The sequence below is a fragment of the Pseudophryne corroboree genome, chromosome 3 (assembly GCF_028390025.1).
Source record: "Pseudophryne corroboree isolate aPseCor3 chromosome 3, aPseCor3.hap2, whole genome shotgun sequence".
Taxonomy (NCBI): domain Eukaryota; kingdom Metazoa; phylum Chordata; class Amphibia; order Anura; family Myobatrachidae; genus Pseudophryne; species Pseudophryne corroboree.
This window is the reverse complement of record NC_086446.1, coordinates 277384385-277409700: the sequence shown is the minus strand read 5'-3', so window position 1 is coordinate 277409700 and position 25316 is coordinate 277384385. Positions and strand designations below refer to the sequence as shown.

Below are 25316 nucleotides of genomic sequence, written 5' to 3'. Positions count from 1 at the left end.
CCGGTGATTTTTTTATAGAAATGGCGGGGGATCGTAGAATTACTGCCCAGCAGCCTAATCTACCCTGTCAGTGACCCAATGTGAGGTTTATTGCTGCCCAGGGCGCCCCCCCCTGCGCCCTGCACCCTTCAGTGCTGCTCTGTGTGTGTGAATGGGAGCAATGGCGCGCAGCGGTACCTCATGAAGATCTGATGTCTTCTGCCACCTATGATGTCTTCTGCCTTCTCATACTCACCCGGCTTCTATCTTCGGCATCTGTGAGGACGGCGGCGCGGCTCCGGGACGAACCCCAGGTGAGACCTGTGTTCCGACTCCCTCTGGAGCTAATGGTGTCCAGTAGCCTTAGAAACAGAGCCCAACTTGACAAGCCAGCTCTGCTTCTCTCTCCTCGGTCCCACGATGCAGGGAGCCTGTTGCCAACAGGACTCCCTGAAAATAAAAAACCTAACAAAATTCTTTTTCCACAGAAAACTCTGGAGAGCTCTCTGCAGTGCACCCATTCTCCTCTGGGCACAAGATCTAACTGAGGTCTGGAGGAGGGGCATAGAGGGAGGAGCCAGTGCACACCCATAGTCAAAGTTCTTTTTAGGTGCCCTATCTCCTGCGGAGCCCGTCTATACCCCCATGGTCCTTGTGGAGTCCCCAGCATCCTCTAGGACGTAAGAGAAAGTAGATTTACCCGCTGTAGCTGTGGAAATCCACGCATCCAACGTTTCCCCAAAGAGAGCCTGACCTGTGTAGGGTAGGGTCTCCACACCTCTCCTGGATTCCGTGTCGGCAGACCACTGGCGCATCCAGAATCCTCTATGAGCTGAGACAGACATGGAGGATATGCCTGCAGCTATCGAACCCAGGTCTTTCATAGATTCCACCGTAAATCCTGCAGAAACCTGTATGTTACGCAAGAACAATTCAACATCACTTTTCTCCATTGTAACCAATTTCTCAAGTAACGTGCCAGACCACTTTACTATAGCTTTAGAAATCCATGCACAGGCAATGGTAGGCCATAGTATCTCCCCCGAAGCCGTGTATATGGATTTGAGCATAGTGTCAATCTTGCGATAAGCTGGTTCTTTCAACGCGGCAGATCCCAGGACAGGTAAAACCACCTTCTTTGACAGTCTGGAACTAGATGCGTCAACTATGGGTGGGTTTTTCCCAATACTTTCTATCCTCCTCAGGGAAGGGGAAAGTAACCAGAACCCTTTTGGGGATCTGGAATACTTTCACTCAGGATTTCTCAAATAGCGTTTAATACTTTAGACGCAGGGAAGATTAGCGAGGCTTTCTTATCGTCAGTGAAGTAAGCCTCTTCAACCTGCTCAGGCGACATGTCAGCAATATTTAACATATCTCTAATGGCCACAAACATGAGCTGCACCCCCTGCAAGGGGAGCTGTCCCCCTCAGCACATCCCCATCACCGTCTGCAGTCTGTGGAATAGGAGCTGCAGACAGGAAAATGACGGTGAACTCTGCTGGGTCCGCACTGAGAAGAAGCTCCGCTATCCGAAGATGGTGTGTCTTCCCGCGCAACTTCTATATACTGGCCTGAGGATTCCGTCGATAGCCGGGGGATTCAGTCCCTGGCTAGCGTCTGTGTACTGAGGATTCTGTCGCTAGACTGGGGATTCAGTCTCCGGTTAGCGACTGTGACCAGTTTAGGGTATTTAGACGCTGGCTCAGCACCGTGATTACATTTCTGTGTACATGAAATGGATTCCTCCTGAGAGGAAACCACTTCAGCAGCATATGACACCGAGTCCCTAGACATAGCAACGGAAGGTATTAAACACCCACACACACAGGGAATTGTCAGTCACAGCTCCCCCCCCCCCACCCCCACCCCCACAGAATGGTAGCGAGAAACACAGAGATTGGATCCAACCCACACACAGCGCTTTCTGAGGTAGAACAGTTAAAACTACCAGCGCTATCTGTGTAACTTAATAGGCTACACAGATTTTACACAGCTCCCCCCCCCCCCCTCCCCCCTTTTACAACCCCCTGGTACCGCACAGGATAGCTGGAGTTGCTTGGAGGGACAGCTCCCTGTGCACAGGAACTGCAGACAAAAAAAATGGCACTGCTGGGTCCGCTCTGAGGAGAAGCTCCGCCTCCTGAAGATGGCGCGTCTTCCCGCACAAATTTTTTTATACTGGCCCGAGGATTCCGTCGCTAGCCGGGGGATTCAGTCTCCAGTTAGCGTCTGTGACCAGTGTAGGGTATTTAAGACGCTGGCTCAGGACGCCCCTCGTAGCGCCAACACTTTGTGCCGCTGAGCCTTCCCGGAGCGCAGCCACTCAGCGCTGCGCTCCTACCCTTGTGCCGCCATATCTCGCCATCTTCTGATCTTCTGGCTCTGTAAGAGGGTGGCGGCATGCTGCCGGGGTGAGCAATCCCCTGTGGCGGGGAACGATTGATCCCCTCAGAAGCTCAGTGTCCTGTCAGCGGAGATAGTGGCTCAGACCCCGCAGGGCGGACACTACTCCCGCCTTTAGTCCCTCGAAGCAGGGAGGCTGTTGCCAGCAGCCTCCCTGTAAAATAATAAACTCTAAAAAATAACTTTACTAGAGAAACTCTGTAGAGCTCCCCTAGCTGTGACTGGCTCCTCTGGGCACATTTTCAAAACTAAGTCTGGTAGGAGGGGCATAGAGGGAGGAGCCAGCCCACACTCTCAAACTCTTAAAGTGCCAATGGCTCCTAGTGGACCCGTCTATACCCCATGATACTAATGTGGACCCCAGCATCCTCTAGTACGTAAGAGAAAGAGGCTTTAAACAGGGTATCTTGGACCTATGTACAAAAAGCAGCTTCCGTAGGGGCATGAATGTTTTGTATCACAATTCTACTTCCTAAATCCTGGCCAAAGGATTCATCTCAGCCTCATTCAAGATACCTAGTGACATTAGGTATGGATCTCTGAACACCCCCTTATTATATTTCACATACAATAGAGAAACTATGAACTGGGTTCAGATGCAACACATGGAGCTGGTATGGCTGGGCATCTGTATAAAACAGAAGCATCCTAAGAAAGCACCATGATTGCGTGTGAAAATGTTTTGAAATCCTTTTCCCTGCAAATAAATGATTATTGACCCTTGTGCATCCAACTATGTTTAAATCATCCATACCTGCTGTTGGTGATACGTTTCTATAGAGAGAAGCGTGCCTACAGAAAACAGGCCAGAATTCCCTGAGAAGTCTAAAAGTGCCCTCATCATCGCCTGTATTCTTGGCCTTTACTATACTAATTCCTGCAGTGCTGACAGTTGGCAAAACCTGCATACAGACTCTTCTGTCACAGTCCTAATGCTAGAGGTCTCAATACACAGTACAGAAGAAAGGAAAAATAGACAATATTTAATTAAAACATTGAAATAATGTTTCTCTGTAAAGCTTGACTGGATTCAATTTCCTTTTTATCCAGAAGTATGGCTCTAGCAGTTGTCACCAGGAGACCTTTGGATGGCATTGGATTTGTAATTGGTGAAAACTGGACTCAAAAATTCAGAAAATCACTGCAGCTAAATACCATCATTTGTCGTAGGACAGAAGAACTAGAAATGTCCTATTCTCTCACCAACACTTCAAAGGACCACAAAGCTATTGACCAGGGAACCAGTATTATCAGCAGTTTGATGGTACACAGAACCAATGGCCTTGCCATGACTTCTCTAGATCAACTTTTGCAGAGCATTGTGGGTTGCAGGATTTCAACGTATACATGGACATTTAAGTTCACCACTCAAGATCAATGGAGTCATAATCCACAGGTACAAGACAAAATTACACTCTGTAACCAGTGTGTATGTCTCAGTGGAATTCCTAGTTCTGTCCTCTCCAGAGAACAATTTACAGATTTGGAGGAAGAAGTAATCTCTCCTAATTCTCCGACAAAGATGGGACAGGCTTATACTCCAAGAGTATACTCCAACTTTCAAGAAGAAAACACATATCTGAGGGATTCCAAACAGTACTCGATCTGAGACTGGTGAATAACACATTTTCATATGACATTTCTGCAGAGACAGTACAGTTCATTCTCCGGTCTTATGACTTCTCCTTCCTAAAATGATAATGGCATACTTCGGATATCTCAAATAACGGCTAGTGGTGTTCTCGGACTTTATGGGATCTTGACTTAGGTTCAGTATGTGTATACATTTATTGAGTTGTATTTCTCGTACCCGCCCACATGAACTTCATTCTGATTTTTTTTTCTGCACCCCTGGCACTTACCACACTTTATTGGAAAAAAAAAAAAAAGAAAAGGTTAGTTAAAGCTCACACAGTGAAGACTTGCAAGAGCCTGCATTGAAGAGGACACATGGAGTAAGTCCAAGTTACCTTGAGAAAAAAAAAATGTAGAGGACACAGATAGGGGCACCATCTAAGGCACTGACAGAGATGGGCATATCTCAGCCAGAATGATGAATCCCAGAGGTGGAAAAAACAACCCTATATCTGATCCTGCTATCTTCAAACAGATAGGAACTCAAATGCTAGCAACTAGGCTAGGTGACCAGAATAGAGCAAGTCAAAAAATGGCAGAAGAAAAATTAAGATTTTAAACCTACCGGTAAATCTTTTTCTCGTAGTCCGTAGAGGATGCTGGGGACTCCGTAAGGACCATGGGGATAGACGGGCTCCACAGGAAACATGGGCACTTTAAGAAAGACTTTAGGTATGGGTGTGCACTGGCTCCTCCCTCTATGCCCCTCCTCCATACCTCAGTTAGAGAAACTGTGCCCAGAGGAGACGGACAGTACGAGGAAAGGATTTTTGTTAAACCAAGGGTAAGATTCATACCAGTCCACACCATTCACACCGTATAACTTGTGATAAACTAACCAGTTAACAGTATGAAAAAACAACATAGCATCAGTCGGAGACCGATGAAAACTATAACAAAACCCTTATGTAAGCAAAACTATATACAAGTCTTGCAGAAGTAGTCCGCACTTGGGACGGGCTCCCAGCATCCTCTACGGACTACGAGAAAAAGATTTACCGGTAGGTTTAAAATCTTATTTTCTCTTACGTCCTAGAGGATGCTGGGGACTCCGTAAGGACCATGGGGATTATACCAAAGCTCCCAAACGGGCGGGAGAGTGCGGATGACTCTGCAGCACCGATTGAGCAAATAGGAGGTCCTCCTCAGCCAGGGTATCAAACTTATAGAACTTTGCAAAGGTGTTTGAACCCGACCAAGTAGCAGCTCGGCACAGCTGTAGTGCCAAGACCCCTCGGGCAGCCGCCCAAGACGAGCCCACCTTCCTAGTGGAATGGGCCTTGACCGATTCTGGTAACGGCAATCCAGCCGTCGCATGTGCCTGCTGAATCGTGTTACAGATCCAGCGAGCAATAGTCTGCTTTGAAGCAGGAGCGCCAACCTTGTTGGCTGCATACAGGACAAACAGTGCTTCTGTTTTTCTGACTCTAGCCGTTCTGGCCACGTAAATTTTCAAAGCCCTGACCACATCAAGGGACTCGGAATCCTCCAAGTCTCGTGTAGCCACAGGAACCACAATAGGTTGGTTCATATGAAAAGATGACACCACCTTAGGCAAAAATTGAGGACGGGTCCGCAATTCCGCTCTATCCATATGGAAAACTAGATAGGGGCTTTTATGAGACAAAGCCGCCAATTCCGACACTCGCCTAACAACATGACCACTTTCCAAGTGAGATATTTTAACTCCACCGTTTTAAGTGGTTCAAACCAGTCCCAAGGCGCCACCGGAGGTACAAAAGGAGGCTGAATATGCAGCAATCCCTTCACAAAAGTCTGTACTTCTGGGAGAGAAGCCAATTCTTTTTGAAAGAAAATGGATAAGGCCGAAATCTGTACCTTAATGGAGCCTAATTTTAGGCCCAAATTCACTCCAGTCTGTAGGAAGTGAAGGAAACGGCCCAGATGGAATTCTTCCGGAGGAGCATTTCTGGCCTCACACCAAGAAACATATTTTCGCCATATACGGTGATAATGTTTAGCTGTCACGTCCTTCCTAGCCTTTATCAGAGTAGGAATGACCTCATCCAGAATGCCCTTTTCCGCTAGGATCCGGCGTTCAACCGCCATGCCGTCAAACGCAGCCGCGGTAAGTCTTGGAACAGACAGGGCCCCTGTTGCAACAGGTCCTGTCTTAGAGGAAGAGGCCACGGATCTTCTGTGAGCATCTCCTGCAGATCCAGATACCAGGCCCTTCGTGGCCAATCTGGAACAATGAGAATTGTCTGTACTCCTCTTTTTCTTATTATTCTCAACACCTTTGGGATGAGAGGAAGAGGAGGAAACACATAGACCGACTGGAACACCCACGGTGTCACTAGGGCGTCCACAGCTACCGCCTGAGGGTCTCTTGACCTGGCGGAATACCTCTGCAGCTTTTTGTTGAGGCGGGACGCCATCATGTCTATCTGGGGCAGTCCCCACTAACTTGCAATCTGTGCGAAGACTTCCTGATGAAGTCCCCACTCTCCTGGATGCAGGTCGTGTCTGCTGAGGAAGTCTGCTTCCCAGTTGTCCACTCCCGGAATGAACACTGCTGACCGTGCGCTTACATGATTTTCCGCCCAGCGAAGAATCCTTGTGGCTTCCGCCATTGCCACTCTGCTCCTTGTGCCGCCCTGGCGGTTTATATGAGCCACTGCGGTGATGTTGTCTGACTGGATCAGAACTGGTAAGTCGCGAAGCAAGGTCTCCGCTTGACGAAGGGCGTTGTATATGGCCCTCAGCTCCAGGACGTTGATGTGAAGACAAGTTTCTTGACTTGACCAAAGACCCTGGAAGTTTCTTCCTTGTGTGACTGCTCCCCAACCTCGGAGGCTCGCGTCCGTGGTCACCAGAACCCAGTCCTGAATGCCGAACCTGCGGCCCTATAGAAGGTGAGCACTCTGCAGCCACCACAGGAGAGATACCCTGGCCCTGGGGGACAGTGTGATCAACCGATGAATCTAAAGATGTGACACGGACCACTTGTCCAGTAGGTCCCATTGGAAGGTCCTCGCATGGAACCTGCCGAACGGAATGGCCTCGTAAGATGCCACCATCTTTCCCCGGACTCGAGTGCAGTGATGCACTGACACCTGTTTTGGTTTCAATAGGTTCCTGACCAGAGTCATGAGTTCTTGAGCCTTTTCCGTTGGAAGATAAACCCTTTTCTGGTCCGTATCCAGAATCATGCCCAAGAAGGTCAGACGAGTCGTAGGAACCAGCTGCGACTTCGGGATATTGAGAATCCAGCCGTGTTGCTGTAACACTCTCAGTGAAAGTGACACGCTGCTCAGCAACTGCTCTCTTGATCTCGCTTTTATGAGGAAATCGTCCAAGTACGGGATAATTGTGACCCCCTGCTTGCGCAGGAGCACCATCATTTCCGCCATTACCTTGGTGAAAATCCTCAGGGCCGTGGAAAGCCCAAACGGCAACGTCTGAAATTGGTAATGACAATCCTGTAACGCAAATCTCAGGTACGCCTGATGAGGTGGATATATTGGAACATGAAGGTATGCATCCCCCCCTTCCAGGCTGGCGATGACCGCTCTGAGTGATTCCATCTTGAACTTGAACCTTTTTAAGTATAGGTTCAGGGATTTTAAATTTAAAATGGGTCTGACCGAACCGTCCGGTTTCAGGACTACAAACAGGGTTGAGTAATATCCCCTCCCTTGTTGCAGTAGGGGAACCTTGACCACCACCTGTTGAAGATACAATTTGTGAATTGCATTTAACACTAACTCCCTTTCTGAGGGAGAAGCTGGCAGGGCCGATTTGAAAAACCGGCGAGGAGGTACCTCTTCGAATTCCAGCTTGTAACCCTGAGAAACAATTTCTACTGCCCAGAGATCCACCTATGAGTGAACCCAGATGTGGCTGAAAAGTCGTAGACGTGCCCCCACTGGGGCGGACTCCCGTATCGGAGCCCCAGCGTCATGCGGTGGATTTTGTAGAGGCCTGGGAGGACTTCTGTTCCTGGGAACTAGCTGTGTTGTGCAGCTTCTTTCCTCTGCCCTTACCTCTGGCAAGAAAGGACGCACCTCATATTTTCTTGTTTCTCTGTGACCGAAAGGACTGCATCTGGTAATGTGGCGCTTTCTTAGGCTGTGAGGGATTATAAGGCAAAAAATTGGATTTACCAGGTGTAGCTGTGGAGACCAAACAATTCCTCACCCTTGTAAGGTAAAACCTCCATATGCCTTTTTGAGTCGGCATCACCTGTCCATTGCCGGGTCCATAGGACTCGTCTAGCAGAAATCGACATAGCGTTGATTCTAGAACCCAATAGACCAATGTCTCTTTGAGCATCTCTCATATATAAGACAGCATCTTTTATATGTCCTAGGGTCAATAAGATGGTATCCTTATCCAGGGTTTCAATTTCCGCTGATAAGGTATCCGTCCATGCTGCTACAGCGCTACACACCCAGGCCGACGCAATAGCCGGTCTGAATAAGGTACCCGAATGCGTGTAAATGGACTTCAAGGTAACCTCCTGCTTGCGATCAGCAGGATCCCTGAGGGTAGCCGTATCCTGGGATGGCAGCGCTACCTTCTTGGATAGGCATGTCAACGCTTTGTCCACCCTAGGGGAGGATTCCAACCGTATCCTGTCCTTTGGCGGGAAAGGATACGCCATAAGAATCCTTTTGGGAATCTGCAGTTTTTTGTCTGGAGATTCCCGAGCTTTTTCGCATAACTCGTTCAGCTCATGTGAGGGAGGAAAGGTTACTTCAGGTTTCTTTTCCTTATTCATGTGTACCCTCATGTCAGGGACAGGGGGTTCCTGTGTGATATGCAAAACATATTTTATTACAATAATCATATATCGAATACATTTAGCCAATTTTGGCTGTAACTTTGCATCATCGTATTCGACACTGGAGTCAGAATCCGTGTCGGTATCTGTGTCTACTATTTGGGATAGTGGGCGCTTTTGAGACCCCGAAGGTCCCTGCGACATAGAGACAGACATGGGTTGATTCCCTGGCTGTTCCCTAGCTTCCGCTTTGTCTAATCTTTTGTGCAATAAATTTACATTAGCACTTAAAACATACCACATATCCATCCAGTCAGGTGTCGGCGTTGTCGACGGAGACACCACATTCATTTTCTCCACCTCCTCCCCCGGAAAGCCTTCAACCTCAGACATGTCGACACACGCGTACCGACACACCACACACTCAGGGAATCCTCTTATCTGAAGACAGTTCCCCCACAAGGCCCTTTGGAGAGACAGAGAGAGTATGCCAGCACACACCCAGCGCTATATGACCCAGGAAAAAACACAATATGTTTACCTAGATAGCGCTGTAATCTGTATATTGCGCCAAATATGTGCCCCCACCCTTCTTTAAAACCCTCTTTCACCGTGGATAAGCAGGGGAGAGTCCGGAGAGCTTCCTCTCAGCGCTGTGCTGTGGAGAAAATGGCGCTGGTGAGTGCTGAGGCAGAAGCCCCGCCCCCTCAGCGGCGGGCTTCTGTCCCGCTCAGATATGTAAAAAACCTGGCTGGGGCTCTTTATATATACAGTGCCCAGCTGTGTGTGTATATATATATATATATATATATATATATATATATACATACACTTTTGCCAGAAAACAAGGTTTATTGCTGCCCAGGGAGCTCCCCACCTGCGCCCTGCACCCTTACAGTATCTGCCTGTGTGTGCTGTGTGGGAGCAATGGCGCACAGCTTTACTGCTGTGCGTTACCTCAGTGAAGATCTGAAGTCTTCTGTCGCCTCTGAAGTCTTCTTACTTGTCATACTCACCCGGCTTCTATCTTCCAGCTCTGCGAGGAGGACGGCGGCGCGGCTCTGGGACGGACGGCGAGGGTGAGACCTGCGTACCGATCCCTCTGGAGCTAATGGTGTCCAGTAGCCTAAGAAGCAGAGCCTTGAAACTCACAGAAGTAGGTCTGCTTCTCTCTCCTCAGTCCCACGATGCAGGGAGTCTGTTGCCAGCAGGCTCCCTGAAAAAAAAAACCTAACAAAATACTTTCTTTCAGGAAACTCAGCAGAGCTCCCTGTAATGCACCCAGTCTCCTCTGGGCACAGTAGTAAACTGAGGTCTGGAGGAGGGGCATAGAGGGAGGAGCCAGTGCACACCCATACCTAAAGTCTTTCTTAAAGTGCCCATGTCTCCTGTGGAGCCCGTCTATCCCCATGGTCCTTACAGAGTCCCCAGCATCCTCTAGGACGTAAGAGAAAGGTACAATCCTTAATTTGAAAGTTGTACAGGAAAAACAGAAGTCGGTCTTATCAATGCTAAGTCCACTGTGTACGGTTAAATGGCTGGCAACAGAAATCTGTGATAGGGTGGTGTGGAATGAAAAGTTACGAGGTGCTTTTAGTGTGTTGCAAGGACCCTGGAGACTACTTCTAAGCTCCACTGCAAGCCAACATCCCACTGTCTGTGCAGGAGCCAATTGGTTCTGCACTCTTTAGATGAGCCACCATCTATCATGTGCAGAGTTTTGAATCCATCAAACTCCCCCATAGTATTCATGTAGGTTAGAGGAATGTAGGAGAGATAAGTCTCTCCTTCCAGTGGCTTTCCTCCTGGAGGGTGACAATTACAGCACAAGAAAAGAGAAGAGATGAGAGATAGATATTGATATAGAAATTGTAGGAGAGAGACATACCCGGCTAGGAACAACCTTTATCTTTTTCTTGCCGCCTCTCTGCTCCTCAGCCAGCCTCTTATCATACTGCAGAGACAGCGTTGAGGAACGCGTAACCTGGAGTATCAACAGGGACATGCTTGGTATCAGATACATTTCCAAAGTAAAAGCTGAAACAAACAACCAAAACCTTTCCATTGTCACCTTCTCATCTGAGTCTAGCTCTCCATGCAGTCTTTTCTCACTGTGGTCCAACGCATCCAGTAATCCAGCTGGGCGGTGAAATGCGACACCTACGTTCTGCTCGTAACCCTCACATAAGCCAGAGACTGTTCCCGATGGCAGGTCCATAGTGCAGCCTGTCATAATATTTATAAAATACAGATACACTCTGTTAGAGTAATTTACTCATAACCATTTTAGATATGTCAAATATATTTATGCTCTCAAAGTAACCAGTGGCTCTCATCCTGGCACACACACAGCTACAGAGACTCTCTCAGAAGCATGGGCCTCCATATGCCGGGGATGCTTGGAGGCTTTTCCTAATGATTGCTAAGTATCAATCTCTCCATATCGCATAGATAAATGACATAGCATAGCTAAATATGTGTTTGTGATAATACTCTGTGAAAATAAGAATTTACTTACCGATAATTCTATTTCTCATAGTCCGTAGTGGATGCTGGGACTCCGTCAGGACCATGGGGAATAGCGGGCTCCGCAGGAGACAGGGCACATCTAAAATAAGAATTTACTTACCGATAATTCTATTTCTCGGAGTCCGTAGTGGATGCTGGGGTTCCTGAAAGGACCATGGGGAATAGCGGCTCCGCAGGAGACAGGGCACAAAAAGTAAAGCTTTCCGATCAGGTGGTGTGCACTGGCTCCTCCCCCTATGACCCTCCTCCAGACTCCAGTTAGGTACTGTGCCCGGACGAGCGTACACAATAAGGGAGGAATTTTGAATCCCGGGTAAGACTCATACCAGCCACACCAATCACACTGTACAACCTGTGATCTGAACCCAGTTAACAGTATGATAACAGCGGAGCCTCTGAAAAGATGGCTCACAACAACAATAACCCGATTTAGTTAGCAATAACTATGTACAAGTATTGCAGATAATCCGCACTTGGGATGGGCGCCCAGCATCCACTACGGACTCCGAGAAATAGAATTATCGGTAAGTAAATTCTTATTTTCTCTATCGTCCTTGTGGATGCTGGGGTTCCTGAAAGGACCATGGGGATTATACCAAAGCTCCCAAACGGGCGGGAGAGTGCGGATGACTCTGCAGCACCGAATGAGAGAACTCCAGGTCCTCTTTTGCCAGGGTATCAAATTTGTAGAATTTTACAAACGTGTTCTCCCCCGACCACGTAGCTGCTCGGCAAAGTTGTAATGCCGAGACCCCTCGGGCAGCCGCCCAAGATGAGCCCACCTTCCTTGTGGAATGGGCCTTAACAGATTTAGGCTGTGGCAGGCCTGCCACAGAATGTGCAAGTTGAATTGTGCTACCAATCCCACGAGCAATCGACTGCTTAGAAGCAGAAGCACCCAGCATTGTTGGGTGCATACAGGATAAACAGCAAGTCAGATTTCCTGACTCCAGCCAACCTGGAAACTATATTTTCAGGGCCCTGATAACATCCAGCAACTTGGAGTCCTCCAAGTCCCTAGTAGCCGCAGGTACCACAATAAGCTGGTTCAGGTGAAACGCTGACACCACCTTAAGGAGAAACTGGGGACGAGTCCGCAGCTTTGCTCTGTCCGAATGGACAATCAGATATGGCTTTGTGAGATAAAGCCGCCAATTCTGACACTCGCCTGGCCGAGGCCAGGACCAACAGCATGGTCATTTTCCATGTGAGATATATCAAATCCACAGATTTGAGTTGTTTAAACCAATGTGATTTTTTAGGAATCCCAAAACTACGTTGAGATCGCCCAGTGCCACTGGAGACATCAAAGGGGCTGTATATGCAGTACTCCCTTAACAACTTCTGGACTTCAGGAACTGAAGCCAATTTCTTTCTGGAAGAAAATCAACAGGCCGAAATTTGAACCTTAATGGACCCAATTTGAGACCCATAGACACTCCTGTTTGCAGGAAATGTAGAAATTAACCTAGTTGAAATTCTTCCGTGGAGCCTTCCTGGACTCACACCCTGGCACATATTTTCACCTAAGTGGTGATAATGTTGTGCGGTCACCTCCTTCCTGGCTCTGACCAGGGTAGGGATGACCTCTTCCGGAATGCCTCTTTCCCTTAGGATCCGGCGTTCACCCGCCTTGGCGTCAACGCAGCTGCGGTAAGTCCCGGAACAGACACGGTTCTTGCCGAATCAAGACCCTTCTTAGTATCTCTTGAAGTTCCGGGAACCAAGTCCTTCTTGGCCAAACCGGAGCCACGAGTATAGTTCTTACTCCTCTCCTTCCTATCATTTTCAATACATTGGGTATGAAAAGCAGAGGATGGAACACATACACCGACTGGTACACCGACGGTGTTACCAGAGCGTCCCAGCTATTGCCTGAGTGTCTCTTGACCTGGCGCTTCAGGTGGGACGCCATCATAACCACCTTTGGTCTTTCCCAACGGTTTACAATCATGTGGAAACTTCCAGATTAAGTTTCCACTTTTCCGGGTGGAATTCATTTATGCTGAGGAAATCTTCCCAGTTGCCCACTCCCGGAATGAACACTGCTGACAGTGTTATCACATGATTTTCCGCCCAGCGAAGAATCCTTGCTGTCATTGCCCTCCTGCTTCTTGTGTCGCCCCGTCTGATAACGTGGGCGACCGCCATGATGATGTCCTACTGGATCAGCACCGGTTGACTTTGAAGCAGGAGTCTTCCTAGGCTCAGAGCATTGTAAATTGCCCTTAGCTCCAGTATATTCATGTGGAGAGAAGTCTCCAGACTTGACCACACTTCCTTGGAAATTTTTTCCCTGTGTGACTACTCCCCAGCCTCTCAGGCTGGTATCCGTGGTCCCCAGAACACAGTCCTGAATGCTGAGTGTGCTGCCCTCTAAAAGATGAGCACTCTGCAGCCCCCACAGAAGAGACACCCTTGTCCTTGGAGACAGGATTATCCGCTGATGCATCTGAAAATGCGATCCGGACCATTCGTCCAGCAAATCCCCTGAGATCTGCCGAATGGAATCGCTTCGTAAGAAGCCACCATTTTTCCAGGACTCCTGTGCATTGATGCACTGATACTTGGCCTGGTTTTAGGAGGTTTCTGACTAGGTCGAATAACTCCTTGGCTTTTTCCTCCCGGAGGAACACCTTTTTCTGGACTATGCCCAGAATCATTCCTAGGAACAGCAGACGTATCGTCGGAAAACAGCTGCGATTCTTGGAATATTTAGAATCCAGTCGTGCTGTCGTAGAACTACTTTAGATAGTGCTCTTCCGACCTCCAACTGTTCTCTGGAACTTGCCCTTTTCAGGATATCGTCCAAGTAAGGGATAATTTAGATGCCTTTTTTCTTTGAAGAAACATCTTTTCGGCCATTACCTTGGTAAAAGGCCCGGGGTGCCGTGGATAATTCAAACGGCATCGTCTGAAACTGATATTGACAGTTCTGTACCACGAACCAGAGGTACCCTTGTTGAGAAGGGCAAATTTGGACATGGAGGTAATCCTTGATGTCCAGGGACACCATATAGTCCCCTTTTTTCCGGTTCGCTATCACTGCTCTGAGTGACTCCATCTCGATTTGAACCTTTTATGTAAGTGTTCAAAGATTTCAGTTTAGACTATGTCTCACCAAGCCGTCTGGCTTCAGTACCACAATATAGTGTGGAAAAATAATACCCTTTTCCTTGTTGTAGGAGGGGTACTTTGATTATCACCTGCTGGATATACAGCTTGTGAATTGTTTCCAATGCTGCCTCCCTGTCGGAGGGAGCCGTTGGTAAAGCAGACTTCAGAAACCTGCGAGGAGAAGATGTCTCGACTCTCCAATCTGTACCCCTGGGATAATACTTGTACTATCTAGGGGTCAACCTGCGAGTGATCCCACTGCGCGCTGAGACTCTTGAGACTACCCCCCCACCTTGAGTCCGCTTGCACGGCCCCAGCGTCATGCTGAGGACTTGGCAGACGCGGTGGAGGGCTTCTTTTCCTGGGAAGGGGCTGCCTGCTGCAGTCTACTTCCCTTACCTCTATGTCTGGGCAGATATGACTGGCCTTTTGCCTGCATGCCCTCATGGGAAAGGAAGGATTGAGGCTGAAAAGACGGTGTCTTTTTCAGCTGAGATGTAACTTGGGGTAAAAGGGTTGGATTTCTCAGCTGTTGCCGTGGTCCCCAGGTCCGATGGACCGACCCCAACTAACTCCTTCCCTTTATACGGCAATACTTCCATGTGCCGTATGGGATCTGTATCACCTGACCACTGTCGTGTCCATGACATCTTCTGGGTGATATGGACAACGTACTTATCTTGATGCCAGAGAGCAAATATCCCTCTGTGCATCTCACGTACATATATATAGAATGCATCCTATTAAATGCTCTATATGAATAAAATATTTTCAGTCAGGGAATCCGACCAAGCCAACCCAGCACTGCATCTCCAGGCTGATGGCGATCGCTGGTCGCAGTATAACCACCGTATGTGTGTATATACTTTTTAGGATATCTTTCCAGCTTCCTATCAGCTGGCTCCTTGAGGGCGGCCGTATCTGGAGACGGTAACGCCACTTGATAAGCGTGTGAGCGCCTTATCACCCTAAGGGGTGTTTCCCAACGCGCCCTAATTTCTGGCGGGAAAGGGTATAACGCCAATATTTGCTATCGGGGTAACCCCACGCATCATCACACACTTCATTTTATTTTATCTGATTCAGGAAAAACTACAGGTAGTTTTTTCACTCCCACATAATACCCTTTTTTGTGGTACTTGTAGTATCAGAAATATGCAACACCTCCTTCATTGCCCTTAACGTGTGGCCCTAATGAGAAATACGTTTGTTTATTCACCGTCGACACTGGATTCAGTGTCCGTGTCTGTGTCGACCGACTGAGGTAAATGGGCGTTTTTAACGCCCCTGACGGTGTTTCTGAGACGCCTGGACCGGTACTAATAGTTTGTCGGCCGTCTCACGTCGTCAACCGACCTTGCAGCGTGTTGACATTCTCACGTAATTCCCTAAATAAGCCATCCATTCCGGTGTCGACTCCCTAGAGAGTGACATCACCATTACAGGCAATTTCTCCGCCTCCTCACCAACATCGTCCTCATACATGTCGACACACACGTACCGACACACAGCACACACACCGGGAATGCTCTGACAGAGGACAGGACCCACACTAGCCCTTTGGGGAGACAGAGGGAGAGTTTGCCAGCACACACCAAAACGCTATAATTATATAGGGACAACCTTATATAAGTGTTTTCCCTTATAGCATCTTTATATATATATATCTCAATATCGCCAAAATCAGTGCCCCCCCTCTCTGTTTTAACCCTGTTTCTGTAGTGCAGTGCAGGGGAGAGCCTGGGAGCCTTCTCTCCAGGCTTTCTGTGAGAGAAAATGGCGCTGTGTGCTGAGGAGATAGGCCCCGCCCCTTTTTCGGCGGGCTCGTCTCCCGCTATTTAGTGAATCTTGGCAGGGGTTAAATATCTCCATATAGCCTCTGGGGGCTATATGTGAGGTATTTTTCGCCAAAAAAGGTTTTCATTTGCCTCCCAGGGCGCCCCCCTCCCAGCGCCCTGCACCCTCAGTGACTGCCGTGTGAAGTGTGCTGAGAGGAAAATGGCGCACAGCTGCAGTGCTGTGCGCTACCTTTAGAAGACTGCAGGAGTCTTCAGCCGCCGATTCTGGACCTCTTCTTACTTCAGCATCTGCAAGGGGGCCGGCGGCGCGGCTCCGGTGACCATCCAGGCTGTACCTGTGATCGTCCCTCTGGAGCTGATGTCCAGTAGCCAAGAAGCCAATCCATCCTGCACGCAGGTGAGTTCACTCCTTCTCCCCTAAGTCCCTCGTTGCAGTGATCCTGTTGCCAGCAGGACTCACTGTAAAATAAAAAACCTAAGCTAAACTTTCTCTAAGCAGCTCTTTAGGAGAGCCACCTAGATTGCACCCTTCTCGGCCGGGCACAAAAATCTAACTGGAGTCTGGAGGAGGGTCATAGGGGGAGGAGCCAGTGCACACCACCTGATCGGAAAGCTTTACTTTTTGTGCCCTGTCTCCTGCGGAGCCGCTATTCCCCATGGTCCTTTCAGGAACCCCAGCATCCACAAGGACGATAGAGAAATAAAGCTTTTAGGATCACATGGTGCGTACTGGCTCCTCCCCCTATGACCCTCCTCCAAGCCTCAGTTAGGTACTGTGCCCGGACGAGCGTACACAATAAGGAAGGATCTTGAATCCCGGGTAAGACTCATACCAGCCACACCAATCACACCGTACAACTTGTGATCTGAACCCAGTTAACAGTATGATAACAAAAAACGAAGTAGCCTCTGAAAAGATGGCTCACAACAATAGTAATAACCCGATCTTTGTAACAATAACTATGTACAAGTATTGCAGACAATCCGCACTTGGGATGGGCGCCCAGCATCCACTACGGACTATGAGAAATAGAATTATCGGTAAGTAAATTCTTATTTTCTCTAACGTCCTAGTGGATGCTGGAACTCCGTCAGGACCATGGGGATTATACCAAAGCTCCCAAACGGGCGGGAGAGTGCGGATGACTCTGCAGCACCGAATGAGAGAACTCCAGGTCCTCCTTAGCCAGAGTATCAAATTTGTAAAATTTTACAAACGTGTTCTCCCCTGACCACGTAGCTGCTCGGCAAAGTTGTAATGCCGAGACCCCTCGGGCAGCCGCCCAAGATGAGCCCACTTTCCTTGTGGAGTGGGCCTTTACAGATTTAGGCTGTGGCAGGCCTGCCACAGAATGTGCAAGTTGGATTGTGCTACAGATCCAACGTGCAATCGTCTGTTTAGACGCAGGAGCACCCATCTTGTTGGGTGCATACAATATAAACAACGAGTCAGATTTTCTGACTCCAGCTGTCCTTGAAATATATATTTTTAATGCTCTGACAACGTCCAGTAACTTGGAGTCCTCCAAGTCGCTAGTAGCCGCAGGCACCACAATAGGCTGGTTCAAGTGAAAGCCGAAACCACCTTAGGGAGAAAATGAGGACGTGTCAGCAGTTCTGCCCTGTCCGAATGGAAAATCAGATATGGGCTTTTGTATGATAAAGCCGCCAACTCTGAAACTCTCCTGGCTGAAGCCAGGGCCAATAGCATGGTTACCTTCCATGTAAGGTATTTTAAATCTACCGATTTTAGAGGCTCAAACCAATGAGATTTGAGAAAATTCAAAACTACGTTCAAATCCCACGGTGCCACTGGAGGCACTATTGGGGGTTGTATATGTAGTACACCTTTGACAAAAGTTTGTACTTCAGGCACTGATGCCAATTCCTTCTGGAAGAAGATTGATAAGGCCGAAATTTGAACTTTAATGGACCCCAATTTTAGGCCCATAGACAATCCTGCTTGCAGGAAATGTAAGAATCGACCCAATTGAAATTCTTCCGTTGGAGCCTTCTTGGCCTCACACCACGCAACATATTTTCGCCAAATGCGGTGATAATGTTGTACAGTCACTTCCTTTCTAGCCTTAATCAAGGTAGGAATAACTTCCTCTGGAATGCCCTTTTCTTTTAGAATCCGGCGTTCAACCGCCATGCCGTCAAACGCAGACGCGGTAAGTCTTGGAACATACAAGGTCCCTGCTGAAGCAGATCCCTTCTTAGAGGTAGAGGCCATGGATCCTCCGTGAGCATCTCTCGAAGTTCCGGATACCAAGTTCTTCTTGGCCAGTCCGGAGCCACCAGTATTGTTCTTACTCCTCTTTTCCGTATAATTCTCAGTACCTTTGGTATGAGAGGCAGAGGAGGGAACACATACACTGACTGGTACACCCACGGTGTTACCAGAGCGTCCACAGCTATTGCCTGAGGGTCTCTTGACCTGGCGCAATATCTGTCCAATTTTTTGTTGAGGCGAGACGCCATCATGTCCACCTTTGGTCTTTCCCAACGGTTCACAATCATGTGGAAGACTTCTGGATGAAGTCCCCACTCTCCCGGGTGAAGGTCGTGTCTGCTGAGGAAGTCTGCTTCCCAGTTGTCCACTCCCGGGATGAACACTGCTGACAGTGCTATGACATGATTCTCCGCCCAGCGCAGAATCCTTGCAGCTTCTGTCATTGCTCTTCTGCTTCTCGTGCCGCCTTGTCGGTTTACGTGGGCGACTGCCGTGATGTTGTCCGACTGGATCAACACCGGCTGACCCTGAAGCAGCGATTTTGCCAGGCTTAGAGCATTGTAGATCGCTCTTAGCTCCAGTATATTTATGTGAAGGGACGTCTCCAGGTTTGACCACACGCCCTGGAAGTTTCTTCCCTGTGTGACTGCTCCCCAGCCTCGTAGGCTGGCATCCGTAGTCACCAGGACCCAGTCCTGTATGCCGAATCTGCGGCCCTCTAACAGATGGGCACTCTGCAACCACCACAGGAGAGACAACCTTGTTCTTGGTGACAGTGTTATCCGCTGATGCATGTGCAGATGCGATCCGGACCATTTGTCCAGCAGATCCCACTGAAATGTCCGTGCATGGAATCTGCCGAATGGAATCGCTTCGTAAGAAGCCACCATCTTTTCCAGGACTCTTGTGCATTGATGTACTGACACAGTTCCTGGTTTTAGGAGGTTCCTGACAAGTTCGGATAACTCCCTTGCTTTCTCCTCCGGGAGAAACACCTTTTTCTGAACCGTGTCCAGAATCATTCCCAGGAACAGCAGACGAGTTGTCGGGGTCAATTGAGATTTTGGAAGATTCAGAATCCACCCGTGTTGCTGAAGCACTACCTGGGTTAGTGCTACACCGACTTCCAGCTGTTCTCTGGACTTTGCCCTTATCAGGAGATCGTCCAAGTAAGGGATAATTAATACGCCTTTTCTTCGTAGAAGAACCATCATTTCGGTCATTACCTTGGTAAAGACCCGAGGGGCCGTGGACAAACCAAACGGCAGCGTTTGAAACTGATAATGACAGTCTTGTATCACGAACCTGAGATACCCTTGGTGTAAGGGGTAAATTGGGACATGCAGATAAGCATCCTTTATGTCCAGGGACACCATGAAGTCCCCTTCTTCCAGATTCGCTATCACTGCTCTGAGAGACTCCATCTTGAACTTGAATTTCTGTATGTACAGGTTCAAGGATTTCAGGTTTAGAATAGGTCTTACCGAACCGTCCGGCTTCGGTACCACAAATAGTGTGGAATAATACCCCTTTCCCTGTTGTAGGAGGGGTACCTTAACTATCACCTGCTGAGAATACAGCTTGTGAATGGCTTCCAAAACCGACGTCCTTTCTGAGGGAGACGTTGGTAAAGCAGACTTTAGGAACCGGCGAGGGGGAGACCTTTCGAACTCCAACATGTAACCCTGAGATATTATCTGCAGGATCCACGGGTCCACTTGTGAGCGAGCCCACTGATTGCTGAAAATCTTGAGTCGACCCCCCACCGCTCCTGAGTCCGCTTGTAAAGCCCCAGCGTCATGCTGATGGCTTTGTAGAACCCGGGGCGGGCTTCTGGTCCTGGGCAGGGGCTGCTTGCTGCCCTCTCTTACCCTTTCCTCTGCCTCGCGGCAGATAAGACTGTCCTTTTGGTCGCTTGTTTTTATAGGAGCGAAAGGACTGCGGCTGAAAAGACGGTGTCTTTTTCTGTTGGGAGGGGGTCTGAGGTAAAAAAGTGGATTTGCCGGCAGTTGCCGTGGCCACCAGGTCCGAAAGACCGACCCCAAATAATTAATCTCCTTTATATGGCAATACTTCCATATGCCTTTTGGAATCCGCATCACCTGACCACTGTCGCGTCCATAAACTTCTTCTGGCAGATATGGACATCGCGCTTACTCTTGATGCTAGAGTACAAATATCCCTCTGAGCATCTCGCATATAAAGAAAAGCATCCTTTAATTGCTCTAGAGTCAATAAAATACTGTCCCTATCCAGGGTATCAATATTTTCAGTCAGAGAATCCAACCACACTACCCCAGCACTGCACATCCAGGCTGAGGCTACTGCCGGTCGCAGTATAACACCAGTATGTGTGTATATACTCTTCAGTGTAGTTTCCAGCCTCCTATCTGCTGGATCCTTGAGGGCGGCCGTATCAGGAGACGGCAACGCCACTTGCTTTGATAAACGTGTGAGCGCCTTATCCACCCTAGGGGGTGTTTCCCAGCGCGCCCTAACCTCTGGTGGGAAAGGGTGTAATGCCAATAACTTCTTGGAAATTAGCAGTTTTCTATCTGGGTTAACACACGCTTCGTCACACGTCATTCAATTCCTCTGATTCTGGAAAAGCTACAGGTAGTTTTTTCACCCCCCACATAATACCCCTTTTTGAGGTACCAGCAGTATCAGAGATCTGCAAAGCCTCCTTCATTGCCGTGATCATATAACGTGTGGCCCTATTGGAAAATACGTTTGTTTCTTCACCGTCGACACTAGATTCATCTGTGTCGGTACCCGTGTCGACTGACTGAGGTAAGGGACGTTTTACAGCCCCTGACGGTGTCTGAGACGCCTGAGCCGGTACTAACTGGTTTTCCGGCCGTCTCATTTCGTCAACTGACTTTTGTAATGTGCTAACATTATCACGTAATTCCATAACTAAAGCCATCCATTCCGGTGTCGACTCCCTAGGGGGTGACATCACCATTACCGGCAATTGCTCTGCCTCCACACCAACATCGTCCTCATACATGTCGACACACACGTACCGACACACAGCAGCCACACAGGGAATGCTCTAATCGAAGACAGGACCCTCTTAGCCCTTTGGGGAGACAGAGGGAGAGTTTGCCAGCACACACCAAAAGCGCTATAAATGTATATAAACAACCCTAGAAGGTGTTGTTTTTGATATAAGCGCTTTTAATATATCAATATCGCCAAATTATGCCCCCCTTCTCTTTGTTACCCTGTTTCTGTAGTGCAGTGCAGGGGAGAGTCCTGGGAGCCTTCCTCACCAGCGGAGCTGAGCAGGAAAATGGCGCTGAGTGCTGAGGAGAATAAGCTCCGCCCCTTTTTCGGCGGGCTTTTCTCCCGGGTTTTAAGAAAACTGGCCTGGGTTAAATACATACATATAGCCTTAATGGCTATATGTGATGTATTTATTTTGCCACTAAAGGTATTTAATATTGCTGCCCAGGGCGCCCCCAGCAGCGCCCTGCACCCTCCGTGACTGAATCAGTGAGACGTGTAGCAACAATGGCGCACAGCTGCAGTGCTGTGCGCTACCTTCATGAAGACTGAGGAGTCTTCTGCCGCCTGCTTTCCGGACCTCCGTCTTCAGCGTCTGTAAGGGGGATCGGCGGCGCGGCTCCGGGACGAACCCCAGGAGGACCTGTGTTCCGACTCCCTCTGGAGCTAAGTGTCCAGTAGCCTAAGACTCCAATCCATCCTGCACGCAGGTGAGTTGGAAATCTCTCCCCTAAGTCCCTCGATGCAGTGATCCTGTTGCCAGCAGGATTCACTGAGATTTAAACCTAAAAAAACTTTTTCTAAGCAGCTCTTTAGGAGAGCCACCTAGATTGCACCCTTCTCGGACGGGCACAAAAACCTAACTGGGGCTTGGAGGAGGGTCATAGGGGGAGGAGCCAGTACGCACCATGTGATCCTAAAAGCTTTATTTAGATGTGCCCTGTCTCCTGCGGAGCCCGCTATTCCCCATGGTCCTGACGGAGTCCCAGCATCCACTAGGACGTTAGAGAAATCTGTAATGGTAATTGGAACATTAGACAACCTGTAGCATAGCATTTCTGGTATACGTTTTGTGGATGGTGGTTTAGGTTAGATTGTGCTGGTTTGTGAATAGCATATCTTGTTAATCAGGTGGTTACTTGATTTATATGCGTTTTGTAGCAATGGGATTTGTGATTACATGGTGATCTGGTCTTGTGATGATTCCTATAACATGGACAGCATGCAATGTTGGTCTTGGAAGGCTGGAATAAGTTAGCATAAAGGAGGATGTGTTTGTCTCAAAGGTACTGACCGGAATTGGTAATTACGGGCTACATTATATAGCATAGCCAGCATACAATATGTTCTGGTTATTGAGATACTGTGTTGGCTAGAATTGTGAAATCAGCACAAATGCATTATATGTTGTAGCTTATACATTCTGGAATATAGTGGAGTCTTTAAGAGATATGTAGTTTATAAAATGGCTGATGCCATGTGACTTTTTATGGCCTAACAAAGAATGCCATGTGCTTGAACCTTGAAACATAAAATTGCTGCTGGCATTACAATAGACCATGCAGTTACATGCTGTCCCCCCCCCCACCCCACACACACACACACATAACCAAAACCAGTATTCCCCTTAGATGTTTCTTCCGATAGATATATCTCCAATATCTACCAATAAATCTAGGGTTTGATTTAAATCTGTGATTTTGCAGAGTGCATGTAGGGATATCTGCCCAGTAATAAAAAAAATACACACACACACATACACTTCTTTCATACTATTTCTTTCTTATATAGTTTTAACTTGTGAAACTAGTATATGGTGACTTGCATTGTATTTGACAAATACTGTTTAATGATAAATGTGAATTCCATGACTGGCGTGCATTCTTCCATGAATAGAATATTCCTAATGATTTAAAGAGATATATGTCTAGGTGGAACCTCTGCAGGTTTGTTATTAAAAGGTACACAATTAGTGATTATTCTAAATCACTATATGGTTAAAATTATACATTTGCTTCAAAGATATGAAATATAGTAATATAATACAAACAATAGGAACAGACAGAGAAAAGGAGGAGGGAAATAGCAAATTACCCCTTATCAAACTCACACCCAAGATTGTGAGGGGAAACTCTCGGGCCAAATACTCACCATCATCTCTTTTCCTCTTCAGACTGGGCACATGAGAGTCTAGAGTCTTTGCTTTTATTAGAGTACTCCGGTTGCTAAATGCAGAATGAGAAAGCTGGGATTGTGAAGGCGAGTCAGATGTGGACAGAGAAGGGCCTCCTACATTGTGAATGTTGCGTGGCGCAGGAAGCGGCATCTACAAAGGAGGTAAATGGTTCATTAGACACACTTGGAAGCAAATCTTAACACTCTACATTGCTAAATAACTATTTCTAAGCAATAGCTGTACGTCAGAAAGCTAACTTATTATTAGAAATGTAGTTCTACTTTCAACCATTGTCATTCTTGGTTCTCTAACTGAACTCACAATTTTCTGTGCCACACGGAAGAACTGAGAAACATCACGAATGATATGGCCAAAATTGTCATAGACACGTATGTAAGGTCGGACCCAAGAGGGCAACTGTGCACGAGAGTCACTTTTACCGAATCTGTGGGAGGGGACAACATAGGACATGTCACAGAACAAGGCAAAAGAGATGATACATTACATCAAAAACACATTTCTATTTGTTTGCCCATTGTCCAATGTTACTGTTATTGTATCAAGCTGCAATGTGCAAACAATTGTATTTTTTATTAAAAAATAACTTTTTGAAAACATTGTATGACCTACAGCAGGGCTTGAACAAGAATCTATTTTAAAATATGTTTAGTCGGTAGTAGGCAATAATTAATGGACCAGATTCACTAATAATGGGCCCTAACCCCTTCAGATGCAGCTCACCCCTCTATAGATATTATATCCCCTGCATAATCATTTTCAATCCCCACCAGAATACTATTCTTCATTTCAATCCTTTATTTCTACCCCCTCCATCGCATTCCTTTATCCTACTATACAACCCTACCTCCACCACAAATAAAAAAATCCTATATGCTCCTATGATTCTTCCCACTTTTCACTGTCCCCATGACATTAAAAAAATAAGAATTTACTCACCGGTAATTCTATTTCTCGTAGTCCGTAGTGGATGCTGGGAACTCCGTAAGGACCATGGGGAATAGACGGGCTCCGCAGGAGACTGGGCACCCTAAGAAAGAATTAGGACTACTGGTGTGCACTGGCTCCTCCCTCTATGCCCCTCCTCCAGACCTCAGTTAGGGAAACTGTGCCCGGAAGAGCTGACACAACAAGGAAAGGATTTGGAATCCCGGGTAAGACTCATACCAGCCACACCAATCACACCGTACAACTCGTGATACTATACCCAGTTAACAGTATGAATAACAACTGAGCCTCACTAAACAGATGGCTCATAACAATAACCCTTTAGTTAGGCAATAACTATATACAAGTATTGCAGACAATCCGCACTTGGGATGGGCGCCCAGCATCCACTACGGACTACGAGAAATAGAATTACCGGTGAGTAAATTCTTATTTTCTCTGACGTCCTAGTGGATGCTGGGAACTCCGTAAGGACCATGGGGATTATACCAAAGCTCCCAAACGGGCGGGAGAGTGCGGATGACTCTGCAGCACCGAATGAGCAAACTCAAGGTCCTCCTCAGCCAGGGTATCAAACTTGTAGAATTTTGCAAACGTGTTTGATCCCGACCAGGTAGCAGCTCGGCAAAGTTGTAAAGCCGAGACCCCTCGGGCAGCCGCCCAAGAAGAGCCCACCTTCCTCGTGGAATGGGCTTTTACGGATTTAGGATGCGG

At 47.8% G+C, this 25316-nt stretch overlaps 1 protein-coding gene across 5 annotated transcripts in view; it reads right to left on the bottom strand.

Moving 5' to 3' along the window:
* Positions 1-25316, bottom strand: part of RTEL1 (regulator of telomere elongation helicase 1) — a 435638-nt gene that overhangs the window by 259015 nt on the left and 151307 nt on the right. For 4 of the 5 annotated variants that reach the window (XM_063959152.1, XM_063959153.1, XM_063959155.1 and 1 more), the window contains exons 24-28: positions 23958-24081; positions 23612-23786; positions 11286-11375; positions 10839-10993; positions 10656-10751 (exon numbers count right to left, since the gene is read on the bottom strand). In XM_063959152.1, the coding sequence (XP_063815222.1) occupies positions 10656-10751; positions 10839-10993; positions 11286-11375; positions 23612-23786; positions 23958-24081 (640 nt within the window). The remainder of the gene's footprint in view (positions 1-10655; positions 10752-10838; positions 10994-11285; positions 11376-23611; positions 23787-23957; positions 24082-25316) is intronic. The other variant, XM_063959154.1, reaches the window with a different exon arrangement.